This window comes from Sebastes umbrosus, chromosome 17 (assembly GCF_015220745.1).
Source record: "Sebastes umbrosus isolate fSebUmb1 chromosome 17, fSebUmb1.pri, whole genome shotgun sequence".
NCBI lineage: Eukaryota > Metazoa > Chordata > Actinopteri > Perciformes > Sebastidae > Sebastes > Sebastes umbrosus.
This window is the reverse complement of record NC_051285.1, coordinates 10002721-10020322: the sequence shown is the minus strand read 5'-3', so window position 1 is coordinate 10020322 and position 17602 is coordinate 10002721. Positions and strand designations below refer to the sequence as shown.

Genomic DNA, 17602 nt, shown 5'->3' with positions numbered 1-17602 from the left:
TAAAGAAGGAATAGTCCTTGACCCTTTGGGAAAAAAAGCAGCGGCAGCAAATAATGTTATTGTGCATATTTGTTTTTCTGTATTCAGAAACACAAAACTGTTTAAGACTTTTCTACACTTTGTATCTCGTCTCCTGCTCTTGTCTGAGACTTATGTAAGCTTCATTTCGACTCTCTGTCATGCTCCACTAAGTGGAAGTTTACTGTGTTCAGCATTAAAGGCCATGTGTGCACGCAGCTGCAGCTGCGGCTGTGGCCTCCCAGATGTAGACCAGCAGAGCAGTAACATTTTTATGGTACCGAGTTCATACACACACACACACACACACTTGTAACTCAGCTGCACAGAATGAAGAGCAGAAAATTATCCGTTGAAAGTTAAACTGTGATATTACACACACACACTGTATATAAATGCTTTGTGTGATTATTGCATTCGATTATTAAGTAGGCCTTTTTAATTGTGCCTAACTAAGAAACTAAGCAAAGGACACAGCTCACTAAATCAAACATCCATTAAGTGCATTCATGTTTGCCTTTTTACTGCATCTGAAGAACCACAAAGATTAGGCAAATTAAACCGGTAACGGATTAAAAACTGATGCCGTAGTTTGTCATTTTTGCAAGTGAAAAGACAGCAGAGGAAATTTGGGAGAGATGGCAATCAGTGTTTTGTTCTTTTGTAATTTATGATTGTGGAAATGCGACGTTTGAAGTGATGCTGGAAAGGAAAGTTGGCAGGGAAGTCCTACTGCCTCAGGATCGGAGACTTTTTGCAGGGCAGGAACCAAAACTTGAACAATTTTCCTCTAGGAACTCAGGAAGTTTACCTCCATGTTGACCAAACAGGTTTCTGAGAAAGTTTCCGCAGACAAAAATGGCTGTAGTATACAATACAACACAGTACAATGCAATACAATATGTAGGCCTATGTGTTAATATGTCAGTACTATGGGCGGGAATCACCAGAGGCCCCACGATATGATATCATGATATGTAAGTCACGATGAGATCTTATTGCGATTTTGAACATTTTGCGATATGTATTGCAACTTATTTTGTGTAACTTTGGAGCGTTATTTAGTATTCTTCCTGAAAAGCTAACATGACATGGTTGGCACCAATCGATTCCTTAGGTTTTCTAGTTTTTTCTAGTTTTAAGACTGAGGCCGCTACAACCTCTGAAAGACAGAACTACGGCCGTTGGAGAGGTTAATAGTTTATATAATAAAAGAACGATACTTAACGTCCGTGTATCAAGACAATATTACCACACAAACTATTGCAATACTATGCTGTTTTTCTTCCGCCATCACTCTATAGTGTTGCAATCAAAAGTGTTGTTGAACAAACTGTGTAATGATCCAGCTTTTTCTAGTTTACTTCAAGCACTTTCTTTTTATACTTCATTGTTTTTAGCATCACCAGCCAGCATGTCTGCCAGTATGTGTGATAAGCCAGAATATCAGTCTTTTGAAGTAGTTGTATTAAAGAGGACCTGTTATGCTTTTCCCCTTTCCTTTAGTGTATTATATAGTTTTATGTGCATGTAAATGGTCTGCAAAGTTACAAAGCCCAAAGTCCAGGCCAAAGGGAGTTACTCTCCCCCGCAGAAACACTGCTCCTGAACTGCCTGAAGTCATGCCTTTTCTTCTGTAACGTTGTGATGTCACTAAGTAACACACTTTGCCTAGCAACTAGTTTGGCACGCACTCAATCAAATCTAGTTAGAGCAGAGCTGGAGCGGAGTCTGAAGAGTTTGGTTCGGTTGACCAATCGTAACAGAGTGGGCAAGCTGACCAATCAGAGCAGACTGGGCTGAGCACAGCCGGTATGAGAAAAATAAAGTGTTTTTTGAACATTAAAGCATGTAAACATGTTCTAGTAGAAACTTAAAATGCAAGTATGCACCTGAAAATAAGCATGATAGGTCTTCTTTAAGTACTTTTAAGTAGGCTATTTACAAAAAGCACAGGGTGTTTCTGTTCCACTGGAGGTTTAATACAATCACAGTAAAGCACTTCATCTATGCTTGTACTATAAAAGTGAAACCAATCCCCTGTAACTAAGAAAAATGCGTGACGCTTCACCTCACCAACTACACACGTGGGAGCTCGGCCGTGCTAGCAGGAGGTTGTGGTGTACATGTTATTATGACCAAGCTAGTTACATTTCCTGTTACAGATAACGGCTTGTGTTTCCTCACCCTCCGTGTGAATCTGTCAAACAAAACAGAGGTCTGGTGCTTCATGTGTAACTGGATATTCTGCACAGATGGTCACGGACTGGTGGCGAGCAGGTCGGCTGGAACCTATGGCCTCAAGAGTGACTGATTAACCTCCGTGTTGTGTGGAACTATGGGTAAACTCTTATCTGTGTTCACAGATGGGTGTGGACTGATCTGGGCCCAGTTTGAACAAGCTAACTGGCTGATCTCTGTGTTCAATCGATTAGTTTCTAAATGTTTAGTATTTTAAATGTAAAACTGGTGGTTTAGCATATAATTGGTTTCTTTCTTTTGTCGGATGTAAATCTGCATTTCAATTATGCTCATTTTTGCACATTTTAAAGTTTCTCTTTGTTGGAGTGATACATTTTCTCTCCATTTTCAATGTTTTTGATGGAAAGCAATTAACCCAAGTGTTGAACTTGTGCCCATAATGACTGTTTTCTCTGCCCCCTCTTCTCTCCTCTGTTCATTTCTCTCACTTATTTTCCTCTCAATGATTTTTCTGTCTCTTCTTTCTCTATGTCTGTTTTTTTTTTTTTCTTCTTCTTCATCATCATACTGTCCTCTTTCCCACCTCTCCCTCCCCCTTTCTCTGCTTCTCTCTTCAGTCCAGCAAGGAAGATAAACTGTCAAGCCGTATTCAGAGCATGCTGGGCAATTACGACGAGATGAAAGAGCCGATTGGTGACACACTTCCTAAGCTTGGCGGTAAACCTTCTAACAGCTCGTCTTCCTCCGAGGAGAAATCGGGCCCACCTTTGTTCGGCGGGGACCAGCGCGCCGTCGGTAGCAGTGGCAGCAGCCAGAGCAGCAAGTGGACTCCTGTTGGCCCCGCAGCAGGTGGATCTTCATCCCAGTCCGGGAAACGCTCAGGACTTCAGGGCGGGCACGGTAGCCAGAGGGGCAGCGGCAGTAGCGGCAGCAGCAGCAGTAGCCAAAGACACGGAGGGGAGGTGCGAGAAAAGAAGTCAAGTAAACACAGCGGAGGGTCAGAGCACTCAAAGTCGCACACGTCGAGTCCGGCAAAGGGCTCCCTGAGCTCCTCCAGCAGCAACAGCCACTTGCGGAGCTCCTTGTCTGCCGAGCAGCATCACAGCAAGGAGCGCTACCGCTCCAAGTCCCCACGAGACCGAGAGGCCAACTGGGACTCCCCGTCGCGGGTTCACACCACCTTCACCACTGGACAGCACTCAAGTCAGGCCTTTCCCCCGTCTCTCATGTCCAAGCCCGGCTCCATGCTGCAGAAGCCCACAGCGTATGTGCGGCCTATGGACGGCCAGGAAACGGCAGAACCCAAGAGCTCACAAGCAGAAAGCTACAGCGGACAGTCGCACAGCAGCACCATGGGAGAGATGAAGTCCAACAGCAAGGCCTCACTTTCCAAACTCAAGATCCCCTCACAGCCTGTAGAGGTAAGGCTTGTCTGCGGGATTTCCATAAAGGAGCACTGAAGATATAAATCTATAGCAGCAGGTAGAATATATAGACTTCAGCTGGGCATGCATTGTAGGATTTTAGCCTGTTTCTGGCCCGAATTTTGAGCCGCACGACTCATTTTTGAGTCAGACTGAATTTCAGCTTCGTCAGGCGTCTTTTGCCGTGCAGTGTACACTCGGGTCGTGGCTGACGATTGGACCGTACAGTTTGAGCACATAAATCGTGAGCTTTGGCTTTACATCGCAAACGATTTACTCGTACAGTAGCAGTAGGAATTACGCAACAAAATTTCTAAAATCTTCCAGTGTATTCCCAGCTTTAGCATGGCATAGCAGTGTGTATGTTTTGAGCATGTATTCATAATGATGTAATAACTGGCAAAGATTACCTCGCAGCATGTCCCACTTGGTCTGCTTGAACTCGTAGGTCTCATAAAATGCCTATAGAATGACTCATGCTACTCTAAATGAAAGCCGCCTCTCACCTGCTGCACACTGACCATCATGTTGTTTGTGAACACGTGTTAAACGTGATGTTTCTGTCTCTAGGGATCCGGTGACGCCAACTGTGTCGATGAGATTCTGAAGGTAATTTTGTTTTGCTAATAATGCCCTTTATCAGACGAACAGTTCATTATTATGAGTATTCAGAGAGAGAAAAGGCCTTTTTGCTCCAGTCAGTGAAAGAGCATTTTGCATTACTCACACCTTACAACTTTTTCCCTGTGTGTTTTTTCTTTCTTTCTTTCAGGAAATGACTCAGTCGTGGCCCCCTCCGCTGACAGCCATCCACACCCCCTGCAAAACAGAGCCCTCCAAGTTTCCATTCCCAACCAAGGTCAGCATTGCATCAGTCCGTATGATTACTGTTTGATTCAAATTATGTGTTTTATACGGTGCAAACAGACATGCACACATGCTTGCATAGAACATGCATGCATGCATATAAAGTGATGGGGCTTACTATTAATTAAAATAGTATTTGCATTCATTGATTGTTGGATTTAAGAGACACATTTTATGGGTTCATGAAAATAATTTAGAATGTCTTTTTTCTGTTTTACCTCAGGACTCTCACCCTTTTACAAGTGAGTACCACACACCTTTCTGAGCCAAACACAATATCTTTACAAAAAACATGATGCATGTATATATTTTTTTACAATAATGTTTACATATACTTCTTGCTCATGAGTTTTGTTTGTGTGTTTTTTAGAGCGGGGCAGCTCTTCCAAGAGCTCCAGCAGCCACCAGTCCAAAGCTTGCGAAGACCAGCCCACGTAAGTGCTTCATATTTTCCCCCTCCCCATGTTTGTAGTTTTCACAGTATTGATTCAGACAACGAGTAATATATTTATTAACAAATAGTTAAGATAAAGTAAGAAACGTTTAGTAACCAGACATGCATCGATGGAATCAGTAAATTATGTAGACATACAAAGATTTAATTTGGTTTCTTCCTGGTATCTCAGTATGCTGGAAGATGACCTGAAGCTGAGCAGCAGTGAGGACAGTGATGTGGAACAGGACTCCGCCAAGAACGCCTCAAGGAACACATCAGCAAGGTAAAGGACAACGCACAGGAAATTTACTTTAGTGACATCTGAATACTGAGTTTTTGTTGCGACTGTGTCAGGGAGATGTTGACTCCAGCTAAAATTGAGGCCATGGTGGTTTTGTATTGGCTTGCAATATATTCAAAGGTGTTTGTTATATTATGTGAGATGCAGGGCTGCACAATTAATCGAAATTTTATCGAAATGGCAATATGGCCTACTGCAATTTTCAAATCTCAGGAGATTAAAGGTGAAATGTGTGTCAAAATACCATTTTAAATTAAATATTGTGGTCCTGGCCTACACATCATACTCTACAGACTTGAGAAAACATCTTCAGGCAAAATAAATGCAATTATACATTTTTTTTTTTTCAAAATCGTGCAGCCCTAGCGAGATATTTTGTATTTTGTATTGCGTTCCCTCATAGATGGTGCGAGACAAACGACACCCTCGGATATTAAAATTGAGTCATCCCCTCAGTGGCACAGATAGTATTTTTGCAAGAATATTGGATTGCAGTATATTAATAGAGGATTTTCTTGGGACATTGACTGCATATCAAATAATTAATCAGCGGATGTTAGGTGTTTTTAAAACTAAAAAAATGGGGAAATGTTAAAGAGAGACCATAATAAGTTTGGGATTATTGAATTACTCCTTACAGGGTTTCTTTATATATATTTTTTCTTGTATTGTAGTATTTATTAATGATTAAGATATTATTTGTTTCTCCATCATAGAAAAGTCCTGAAATGTGAAAGATTATGTCAACAACTTGCACGTTTTACACCTTTTAAAAATTGCACTGGGTTCAGTTCCTTGCAGTGCAGCTTCCAGTTCATTCTGGTCCTTGTCGCTGCAGTTGTTTGTTGGTCAGGGCGTCTATGCAGAGTGGTGTGTGATCTCAGGGGATAGCATCAACCTCTGCACACATTATGTCCGACACCTTTCCCAAAGCACAACAGTGGGTGTTAGCAGTGACAAGGACTGCAGTGTGAGGCAAATCACAATTCTGCAAAAACACAGCTGCTATATGTGCAAATTACAAATCAAATTCGAACTGTTTGGAAAAATATAATCTATATGTAGTGGTTAGGAATAATCCTCAACTATAAAAGTGTTGCCGTCCAGAGATTATCAGCGCATAAACTCTTCAAATATTCACTTCAAGCAAAGATGTGTCCCTGAAATGTAGACAGGATTTAAATTAAAACACAACATGATGGGGTCGTTTGTATGCATCCTTCGGTGTGTAAACATGACTGAACATGTACTGCACACCTTTTGCACACAATATAATACAGTTTGACTAATTTTTGCTATTTTACTTTTCCTGTAACAACAGCAATAACAGTGAAGGAGCGGAGCAGTCGAGGGATGACTCCAGCAGCCACAGCGGCTCAGAGAGCAGCTCGGGCTCCGACAGCGAGAGCGAAAGCAGCACGACGGACAGCGAAGCCAATGAGCCACCGCGGCCCGCCTCTCCTGAGGTACTGTTCAAAATGTACCTTAAAGGGAGATTTGTCAAGTATTTCGTTAACTTTGACAGCCCTAACGTACATAAAACAATTAGCACTCACTAACACAAAATCTTGCGTCTGTGTGTTCTCCTGCTCCCCTTCAGCCTGAACAACCGATGGCCAACAAGTGGCAGCTGGACAACTGGTTCAAGAAGGCCAAGCAGTTCTCCCCGGCCTCTCCAGTGGACAATAATGTTCCAACCAAGTGCAAGAAAGAGAGCAGAGATAACGGCTCAGGACGCGGCTATAGCAGCCAGGGAGGGGGTTCAAAAGACTCAACGGCACCCACCCCAAGCAGGGACCTACGGGCGGCACAAAAGGGTGCAGAGGTTGGCCGTGGCCGGCAAAAATCCCCCGCCCAGAGCGAGGGCGGCACAAATCCGCGAAGGAGTGTGGGTAAAAAACAGCCTAAAAAGTCAGAGAAGCCCCCAGTGGTGGAGGAACCAAAGGGAGGTCTGAGGGTGGAGAGTGAGCCGGCGCCGGAGATACCACCTCATCGAGCCAAAGCTGCTACTAAGGGTTCCCGCAAACCAAGCATCAAAAAAGAACCCAAATCCTCACCGAGGCCCACCGCGGCCGCCGTCACAACCACCGCAGATAAACGCAAGGCCAAGGCGCCCACCAAGACTTCCCAGAAGTCTCGGGAGTTTGTCGATACGGACTCTTCGTCGTCAGACTCTGAGGGGAACGAAAGCATCCCGTCCTCGTCGCAGACGCCCAAGTACACGGAGAGTATCAGGACCCCCGTGTGTGTGTTTTCTCCAATGGAAGAAAAAGAGCTGCTGTCTCCACTCAGTGACCCTGAGGAACGCTACCCTGCAAGGCAGCCTCAGCAGCAGGTTTTACTAGTGAAGATAGGTTAGTCGAAGCTCTGCTCTCTGTGTTCTGTGCACTTGTTTTACACTCCTGAAGCTTTTATTTTCTTTGGATCAAATTAAACCCTTCCCTTTCCTTCCCATTTCTTACAGATCTCAGCTTGCTGTCTAGGATCCCAGGGCGGCCCTACAAGGAGCTTGCAGAGATAAAAGTGGAGAGAGACGACTCTCTAGACCGGGACAGCAAAGACTTAAGCAAACAGAGCTCTGAGAAGAGCTCGAGTAAGGCCAAGAGGAAACACAAGGTATGAGACTTGATAGAGCAAAATCCTTTTCTCTACTCTCTGCTGCTTTGATTGATCTTAAACTGTATTTCTCTCTTTTAGGGGAGACACTAAAAGCAAAAGCATTGCTTTTCATGCACTGGTCAATTTTAGATTTTGCTTCCATAACATGTTTTCTTTCAGACTAGTGGAAAGAAAACATCCAAAATACACATTTAGGTGTTTATTTTACTACTTTGTCTATTTGCGTCTTTAGATTTCTCCTAAATTCACCAAAAGTTAGCATTAGATAATGCCTCATTTGCATATTGAAATATAAATATACAGAATGAATTGTCTTAACTCAAGTAATGAACTGGGGAAGTTTCATGCTGATATCTATTAGTTCAGAATCTTCTACCCTATTTACATATAGTGTCTTTCAAAATGTATGGAATTTTACAATCCACATCATTAAAGGCTGTTTTTTCAGATTCTGAAGGCTTTTACTGAGGAGTTTGTTCATATATCATTTATAGCCTCATTTATAGAACATTTATTCCTAAAAACATAGCAACACATTTTTTTTTATGGCTGTTGAAGGTATTTTCTGATTTATGGAGTGATAAAAAGAGAAATTTCCTCTCCAAAAACCTTTGACCCTAATATGACAACAAAATGAATCAGGGAATTTTGAACCTGGCTTTATCCAATGTGCAGATTTCTGTTCTGGAAATGTATGCAAATTAGCACATATTTAATGAGATGATGCCTCATTTGCATATTTAAACATACAATTTCAGAAAACTTGTAATACAAAAAAAAAATTCTTAATCTAATTAATCAACTGGGGAAGTTTCATTGTGATATGTATTAACATTTTCATTTAATGATTTACATTTTAATTATTTATTTAATAATTTAAGTTTACTTCACCCTGGGTGTCTCCCATTAGGAATTGTAACATTTATGACTTCTCTTTCACTTAAACAATGATTTTTAGAGGGTTATGTTTAGTGTTGGAAATTAACTTTTTTGTCTACCTGCCACTGTGGCTGGACTCCAAAATCTATCAGCCAATCAATAGATTACCATTTATTTTTTGGCTGGTGAGGAAAGCAAATCTAGCAGCCACTTGCATATTTTACGAGCATTTGGCTGGTGGCTGGTGCTAATTTCCAACCCTGGTTTTGTTCTCAGAATGACTGATCTTTTTTTTTGTAATTACTTTCATCGGGGAAGTTAAGATTGTTCCATTTTAGTTTTCTTCCAACAGGATACCTCTTTTGTATCTCTTAAAATAACCTCCAAACAGATTTCCGTTAAAGCAAGAAAATGTCTTTTAAACCAAGGAACAATTGACTCAATTTTGGTGGAGATCCAGATCTGGAATCCCTGCCATTAGATGATGTGCTTTTTGTTTTTAAATCATAGCTGCGAAACTACCAGAGGATCTAAGTTATATGTTTAGGTGTAACCTTTAAGTGTTGGCAGAAAGTTGTGCTGTATGTTCCAGAGAGAACTCAAATGCAAGGTTGGAAATTAATTTTTCTTCAAATCACACAAATCCCAATAAATCCTTTAATGTGTCTTTTAATTTTATTTTCAGAACGACGAAGAAGGCACCAAGCCAGAGAACAAGCGATGCAAGCTAGAGGAGAAGTCTCTATCTCATCATAAAAACAGCAGTAAAGAGTGGGTATTCTCCCTTATTCCTCCTGATTATCATTCACAGTAAAACCCTCTGCACACCGGGAACACTTGGTGTGACAGTAATACTTAATTTCTTTACAGGCAAAATGAAGCGTGCCAGATTTCTTTTTCTCTGTTCTTACAATTCAACCCTATAAACTCTAATGAGCGTTATAAAATCAAAGCATAAAGGCTCAGTGATGTGGCTTGTTTATTACATTGCAGCCTCTTTAAGCTGCACCTGTTAACCTTTTATTATGATGACATCTCTGGTACGATCTTAGTGTTGATCCAGATGTTAATATTTAATCTTTTGAGTGTTAATATTTTGTGATGTAGAGGACAGTACTGCAACAAAGCTGGTTTTGTTTTTTGTCAGGTCTAAGAGGTCTTTGGAGAAGAAAGAGGAGCCAGTCCCCTCTCCATCCATGTCAGGGCTCCAGCGGACGCCCAAGGCAGAGCATCCGAGTCGAAAGAGGACAGTCAGCCAGTCCTCCACCTCTTTGTCCAGCGGGACAGGAAGTGGGAAGGAGGGGAGCCACAGCACCAAGGGCAACTCCACCTCCAAACACAGAAAAGGAGAGGACAAGGGGCGCAGCACACGCGATGGCAAGGTGAGCGCGAGTAACCTTATCGTCGGGCATTTGCTGCCTGCGTGAATACCTGGCAAGCATTGTGGATACTGGGAAGCACAAGTGCAACCTTTCATCATGTTTGCCAACTGTGCAGTGTTTCCCCCGGGGAACTTAAATAACCCTCTGGTCGAGAACATAGCTTCTATATAGGCATATGTATATCCATACAGCGCGAAACATTTCTACCTCCAGACACCCTTTTCTCCATTTTATCCTCCACTTCAAACACCAGGCCCCCTTTTTTTTTTTTTTCCCTGAAACTTTATTCCCCCTCGCTTGCTGTCTCTGCAGGAGAAATCCTCAAAGGGCTGCGATAACCAGCTGGCTGTGCCTCCGCTCTCCACGGACGGCTCCAAGTCTACGAGATCCAAGCTGGTGTTTGAGGACAGGTAAGAGGAGCTCTTTCCACTGTGGATAACCCCTCAGCAGGGTATGCAGAAAGGACTGCTGTGGGGATCTAGGGTTGCCTTTGATGCATAAAGCTGTAGGAGGTTCGGGAGGTCATGAATAGATGTGGCTGCATGCAGGAGAGATGACGTAAAATTTCCATTTTAAAAGGCTCTCTGTTGGGAATCTGTGTCCTTTTCATGCAGAGGTAAAGAAACAACAGTCGTGCCTCTTATTTTTGTGTCTGTTTCGGGGTTTGGTTTAATAGAAGAATAAGGATCTTGTTGTTTTTATGTATGGTTTCCAGGGGCCGGTTGCATCAGCTGTTTCTATGTTCAAACGTCTAGTTCTAAATTAAGGGTTTTCTAAGTGAGCTAAGAGTTTTAGATAACACTTTATGATAAAAATCATATCTTGTTTTGTACTGTTAACTTTACAGAGGTACCTTATTTTATTGTTTACTTGCTAATTTATGAGAGTAAATAGCATCTGTAAGCTTATTTTTTGGAAGTTATGCTAGCTGTTAATGCTACAGTAGTGTCACATCCTGTTTACGAAGTTGATTGCTGTTGTTTGGACAGTATACATGTTTCGTAGTAACCAATTTACACATTACTGAAATTTGTATTGGCTAAGACATTTCTTAAGTAGTTGGTTACCAAGAACTTAGGAAAGACTTTACCTTCAAACTTAGTGGTGGATTTTTTTTAATAGCTGGTGCAATCTAACAGGAAATGTATGCAGACACTGAGTCATTACACAAGCTTTTTTTATATATTTCAGAGATTGAATCTTGTTTGACCTGTTAATATTGTTGTTTCAGGGTCCATTCGGCAGATCACTACTTACAAGAGGCCAAGAAACTTAAACACAACGCAGATGCACTGGTAAGAGCAAAAACCTGATGCCTATTTATTTACATATGTAATGAGATGTCGCAGTGTCAGTTGCTGCATGCAAAGCAGTGAGGAGAGGTTGTTTTAACAACATCCTGGTGAGGCTTTCATAGAGATTAATGCTAGATATAGGAACACATATTTCCATTTATTGCTGACATTTATGTGATTTGTATATTATTTATTGTATCAACTGGGAAATGTACCTCAGACACAAAGTTTCCAAAGCCCCTTTCTTCCTTAGTGCTCTCTAAAGGCTATATCCTTGTTAAGACCAGGATACTTAAAGGCATCCAGTCGATGGATCCAAAATGTTCGTTCATGTGAAGAGCATTTAGTCGTGCACTGCTGTGACAGTTTCAGAAAGAAATGCAGTAGTAGACCGGTATGTGCTCACTAACTCAGGATCTACCGCCAACAGAGATTTTATTGTTGTTGTGTCCCTGTTCCCTCTTCTGCAGCTGGACCGTTTTGAGAAGGCAGTCTACTACCTGGACGCCGTGGTGTCCTTCATTGAATGTGGTAATGCTCTGGAGAAGAGCGCCCAAGAGGCAAAGTCTCCCTTCCCCATGTATGCTGAAACGGTGGAGCTCATCAAGTAAGGACAAACTGAACACCATTTATCATTGTCACAATGTAAAGGGGAACTGCACCATTTGTACACATCAGAGTCAGGTTACAGGTCTTGGGTAACACTACTGCATATGTGAATTGCCCTGAAGTGATGTTGCATGAGGTAGCAACCGTTGGGCCTGAAGACGACGCGTTTGGAAATGAAAATAACCCAGAGGTGTACAGTTAGACAGAAGTGAGCTAACCAGAACTCTGCATCCTGCTCCTCACCTCTGTTTGGGGCTCGAGGCAACATTAGCTGCTCCACCCAAATATCCAAATTAAATGCCTGTGGTTGCATTGTGGGTAATGTAGGCGCCAGGAAGAGAACAAGGAAGAGGAATGTTTGGAATAAAAAAGACAATATCTCTGATTCTGCTGCATCAATTTTTATATTTGTTATGCCTCTGCACCAGTGGCAGCCGTGGCCGGATTATGTTTTCGGGTTGTCCGTCCGTCCGTATCCTCACCGGTTAATAAACTTGTGACAACACCGGTGTTACCGATTATACCGGACATTTTACAAGAAAATATAACAGTTAGTATATGCAGAGCGCTTACTTTGATCTTTAACGTTGGATGACTGTGTGTCTGGCCTCTTCGGTCCAGCTTTCGCTGCGGGGCCGCAGGTTTCCACCTGGCGCTGCTGCGCCCCCACACCGGCTATGACCGCTCCGTCCTCCTCACAGTGATTACCTCATTAACGTTATGGTTCCCTTATAGCATTGGGTTTATCTACTGGTAGCTCGCGAGGTACTTGTTGGAGACTCCTGGTGTACCGAGTACTCTTTTAAACAGAGTCAGTGTATTAAATGTAACTTTCACTGAAATAAAAAATGTTTCTATAATGACTTAAGCAGTTGGTTCTCCCTAGAAACTAAACATTTGTTCTGTCTGCTCATTCAGATACACTATGAAGTTAAAAAACTACCTGGCCCCAGATGCTACTTCAGCAGACAAGAGGCTCGCTGTGCTTTGGTGAGTACGCTCTCTGAGGTACGGTGATGGATTTCATGTTCAAGAGGTGTCGTCCTGTCCTTAACCTTCAACTTAGAGTCCTCATACTCCTAGCTATTTATGTTGTGTATTTAAGCAGTCCACCTATCTCTGGTCAAGGTTTAGATCAATATGAACCTATTTGAACTCTGGAATGCACTTCCCGTATTTATATATATAAATTGTTTTTTATCACCTTGTTCTACCATTTTACCACTTTATTGTTATTGATATTTTCTGTTTTAACAGTTACCATATTTTTTACTTTATTGAACTGCTTTTATTGTCCTGTGAAGCATTTTGTAACATCTGTTTTGTAACATCTCTCCAGCCTACGATGCCAGTCTCTCCTCTACCTGCGGTTATTCAAGCTAAGGAAAGACAGCGCACTGAAATACTCCAAAACACTCACCGAACACTTGAAGGTACTTCATGTTTCCTACTAGCTGAAATCAAGTTTTGCTTGGCAAACCTTCCAAACCAAAGAAACACAGAATAAATACCATGTATGTGGTGGTTTTTTTTCCCTGTAAATGTGTAACATGCTGTGTACATAATGTTCTTCCCCTCATTTGCTTTGACAGAATTCTCTGAGTAACACCCAGGCTCCCTCTCCTGGAATGGCAAAGTAAGTCTTTGCTGTTTGGAGATTAAACATCATTTTAAAGGAGACATCTGTGTTTCCTGCACAAGTGTTGAATGTTGACAGAAAGTACTGCAAATTAGTTTGACATTTTCCTACCAGTTATAGACTTTGACTTATTGCTGTAATTTCACCTGTTTTTGCATCTTTTTGTAAAGAACAGTTTGAGTCATACTGGGCAGTATTTAGTGTTCAGTATATTTAACTGTCATGCGGTCACAGGTGTTTTTTTAGAAGTCTAGGCACTTTCGAAACCAATACCAGCACTGTCATAACCATGTCTGCTCGTTTCCCTTTCCTAAAGCAGCAAGGCGGCGGGTATGCCCTCTCCAGTGTCTCCCAAACTGTCACCGGGCACGGGCGGCGGCTACTCGGCAGTCACCAGCACCAGCAGCGCCAGCTCGTCTGTGACCATACCTCAGCGTATCCACCAGATGGCTGCAAGCTACGTCCAGGTCACCTCCAACTTCCTGTTCGCCACCGAGGTCTGGGACCAGGCGGAGCAACTATCCAAGGAGCAGAAAGGTAAACTATCTTAAAACGGAGCATGTTCTTGGACAAATCAATACTTCATTATAAAATTGGCAGCACACAGGACGGGGGACCAAATCAAAAAGGGAAATTCCCTACAGATAACAATACTCATTCAAAATACTGTAATATAATAGCATTGTCCTTTGTTTTTTATGACTTGTGTACGAGATTTTTTTAGCCTGTGTAGCAACTGGTACTCATATTCAGGTTAATGTTAAATATTCCAGCATTTTTAGTTTCAAAATTAAGTACAGTCTGACCATTTAATCGAGACTTTAGTTGTGTGTCTTCCCCTTTCCTTTCCCTGTTACCTTTGTACTGTATGCTATCTATCTATCTTTGCTTTGAGCTTTGAATCCCATGATGTACTCAGCTGATTTTTTTATTTGTTTGGACTAGCAGTTCTAGTTCGTGCTGAAACGTTTAGCTGATCGACAGGAAATTAATCATTTAAATTGATTAATCTTCATTTATCAAACAAATATACAGTATGCTAGTTTCAGCTTCTTAAATATCAGAATTTGTGAAATTTATATTTAATATTTTGGGGTTTTGAACTGTTGGTTGGTCATAACGTACAATTTTAAGATATCTTAAGGCCTTAAACATGAATTGTTTTTGTCATGAGTACTTTCACACAGAACACAAATAGTACACGGCAAAAAAAAAACGCAATTTTTTTCCGAAACAAGGTTGATTTGCGAATAAAGGCATCAACCAATCACGTCGAGTTGAACCTCATGACTCCGTAGTCGGAACCAAGATGGCAAACTTTACTACTCCAGACCACAGATACCAGATTTTTCTCTTATTTATCTTTTTTGTCAGAGCATTTGATTTGATTGTTGTAATATAATGAGTTTTGAGTTTGTTTTTGAGCAACTCTACCATCCCTACCTTTTTAATTGCTTATTAAAAATAGTGAACAGAAAATGCTGATAATGCAAATACAAATGATCTCACTCGTCTCCCTTTGAGCTTGCCTTGAGTCGCTGGCTTTTAAACTAACGGCTCTCACCGTATCTTTTGTTTTCCCAGAATTCTTCTTGGAGTTGGACAAGGTGATGGGTCCTCTGATCTTCAACACCAGCAGCATGACAGAACTGGTGCGTTACACACGGCAGGGCCTCCACTGGCTACGTCTGGACGCAAAGCTTATTCCCTAGCGAGGACTCCACTTCCCTGCTCGCTGCTTCCACTTCACACACACCTCAGCAACATGTGCTCAAAGACACACACGCATGCCCTCGCAGACAGACACACATACAATGATGTACTGTACCCACACACACACACACACACACACACACACACGATGAACTTCTCAGACATATCTCCAACACTGTGTTCATTTTCTACACCAGCTTGCCAAAAACACTGAGCAACCTAGAGCATCTCACACCGTTGACAGCACCACACAGGGAGACGCATTCAAACTGCAGCACAGGAACAAAACAGAGCTTACCGCCATGCTTCATATATCGGCATTCTTACAATCTCTGAAGGTTTTTATCTATTCGGCATGGAGGCGCTGGGTGAGTTATTTGACGCTTAAAAAAATGGGGTTTGGTTTTTAGGCTACTTTGGCTTTTAACTTTTTATTTCACTTTGTTTCACCAAAGTACCTCCCATAAACACCAAAGGTGCTTTAAAATGAAGGTTTCTCTTTATCATTTTTGTGCCTTGTATGTGAGCGACAGGAAAACAAACAGCCACCCGTCATATCTGAATACATTTTTCATTTTTCCCTCTTTTTTTTTTTTTTTTTTAAACTCATTTTATGCATTTTAAAACATTTAGCAGTTAACGGAAGCTGGCATCATTTATGTTTTTGATTGCAGTCTTTCAATTTTAAGGTATTTTATAGCAAAGATGGCCACAAATTTAAGCGATCATCTTGATCTACCTTTCACTTGAGGCGCTAAAGCTGGATCTTGGAGCAAGATTTAAGGACGGACTGTAGGAAGGGCTACTGTGCACAGCAGATAAATACTTCTGACATACACATATTTATAAATGTTCTCTTTATCAATCAGTGTATACGTTTTTAAAAGTGTCATTTTTATTTTCCAGAATCATGAACTACTTTTAGCCCTTCTATAAATTTCAAACCAATGTGATCCGGTTTGATACAAGGAGCAGCGTGGCCTCTAGGGGACGCTAGCGGGGGCTTTTTAGACTTTTGGCCTTAATAAAATTGATCACGTTAATGTTCTCTCTAAGAGATTTGCTGTCTTTGAAGCTCCAGAAAACACGTCTCTTCCTATGAAATGTTGCTACATTGTTCATTGAGAAATTTCCTCGAGAATGAGTCACTTCCAGACAGTGTTATTCTTCTTTTTTTTTTTCTCGATTCCCCGTGTTTGTTCAGAGTGTATTTTTCTAAGGAGCAGCAGGGAGTGTCTTAAGTATTGAAGTTTCCACACACACAATGCAGTTATTTATATTGCAGTTATATTAGTCACCACTAATTTGGCACAACAAAATTCATCTGGAAGGAAAGACTTTAGAGAGGCAAACTCATCAGTGTTGCATTTATAGAACAAAGAGTTTTAAATCTATCATTATATATTTCGAAAAAAGAAGTATAACGGCCAATAAAGATTTTATTTATATACCAAGCAGTTTTTTCTTTCTTCCTCTGGCCAAGCAGAAGTATAACTTTTCAAATGCATTCTTTTAAAACAGGGTTGAACCGGGGGTTATGAGATGCAAAGTATTTGTATATGTCATTTTTTTTTTTCCTATTTAAATTTTAATCATACTTATATTACAAGACGGTAGATAAGAAACGTGTCAGCTAGTTGTTAGGCAAGGTAGAAAGTAACGGTGTATGCCGGCTGTCCTGATGTGAACATTTCTGTTATTTAAAAATCACTGGTTGTCATCGAGGGAAATGTTGTTTTTTGAATGAAGACGTTAACTTTACGCCCAATATTTCAGTTGATATTTGGGTGTTTGGTAACGGTCAATGACATGAAGGACTGTCCTTTTTTTGTGTTTTTTTTTTTTTTTAAGCCCATTTCCCACTAAAACATGCTGGAAATATTAAAGCCTTGGTCAAATAGTATACATGAGAACTATTTGGTTTGGTTAATTTGGTTTAGTTTTGGCAGATGGACAAGAGGAAAGTGCCAGAAAGTTCCAGACCTGTGATTGTTTGTAACTTTATGGCACTTTTCTTCCACTTTCAAACATAAATGTGTGTATAGAGTGGTGCAGGAATGAGTCCTAAAATCCAGAAATGAGTTTTAGCACGTCCGGTTCCCTCGTCTGGATGTAAGGGGTTTTTAGTTAGATGCCTGAAATAAGGTCTGTGGTTAACACAAGCTTAAAGGATCAGTGTGTAACAATCAGGAGGATCTATTGGCAGAAATGGAATGTA

At 41.2% G+C, this 17602-nt stretch overlaps 1 protein-coding gene across 8 annotated transcripts in view; it reads left to right on the top strand.

The window, feature by feature from the left end:
* aff4 (AF4/FMR2 family, member 4) overlaps positions 1 to 17287 on the top strand; it is a 38347-nt gene extending 21060 nt beyond the window's left edge. For 5 of the 8 annotated variants that reach the window (XM_037748273.1, XM_037748274.1, XM_037748276.1 and 2 more), the window contains 19 exons: positions 2838 to 3641; positions 4215 to 4253; positions 4417 to 4503; positions 4735 to 4765; positions 4882 to 4945; positions 5138 to 5230; positions 6570 to 6714; positions 6849 to 7602; positions 7713 to 7864; positions 9432 to 9517; positions 9894 to 10128; positions 10441 to 10538; positions 11360 to 11423; positions 11894 to 12030; positions 12951 to 13022; positions 13372 to 13465; positions 13625 to 13668; positions 13988 to 14208; positions 15256 to 17287. In XM_037748273.1, the coding sequence (XP_037604201.1) occupies positions 2838 to 3641; positions 4215 to 4253; positions 4417 to 4503; positions 4735 to 4765; positions 4882 to 4945; positions 5138 to 5230; positions 6570 to 6714; positions 6849 to 7602; positions 7713 to 7864; positions 9432 to 9517; positions 9894 to 10128; positions 10441 to 10538; positions 11360 to 11423; positions 11894 to 12030; positions 12951 to 13022; positions 13372 to 13465; positions 13625 to 13668; positions 13988 to 14208; positions 15256 to 15383 (3348 nt within the window). In that variant the 3' untranslated portion in view covers positions 15384 to 17287. The remainder of the gene's footprint in view (positions 1 to 2837; positions 3642 to 4214; positions 4254 to 4416; positions 4504 to 4734; positions 4766 to 4881; positions 4946 to 5137; positions 5231 to 6569; positions 6715 to 6848; positions 7603 to 7712; positions 7865 to 9431; positions 9518 to 9893; positions 10129 to 10440; positions 10539 to 11359; positions 11424 to 11893; positions 12031 to 12950; positions 13023 to 13371; positions 13466 to 13624; positions 13669 to 13987; positions 14209 to 15255) is intronic. The other 3 variants (XM_037748272.1, XM_037748271.1, XM_037748277.1) reach the window with 3 other exon arrangements.
* Positions 17288 to 17602: the final 315 nt, after the last annotated feature.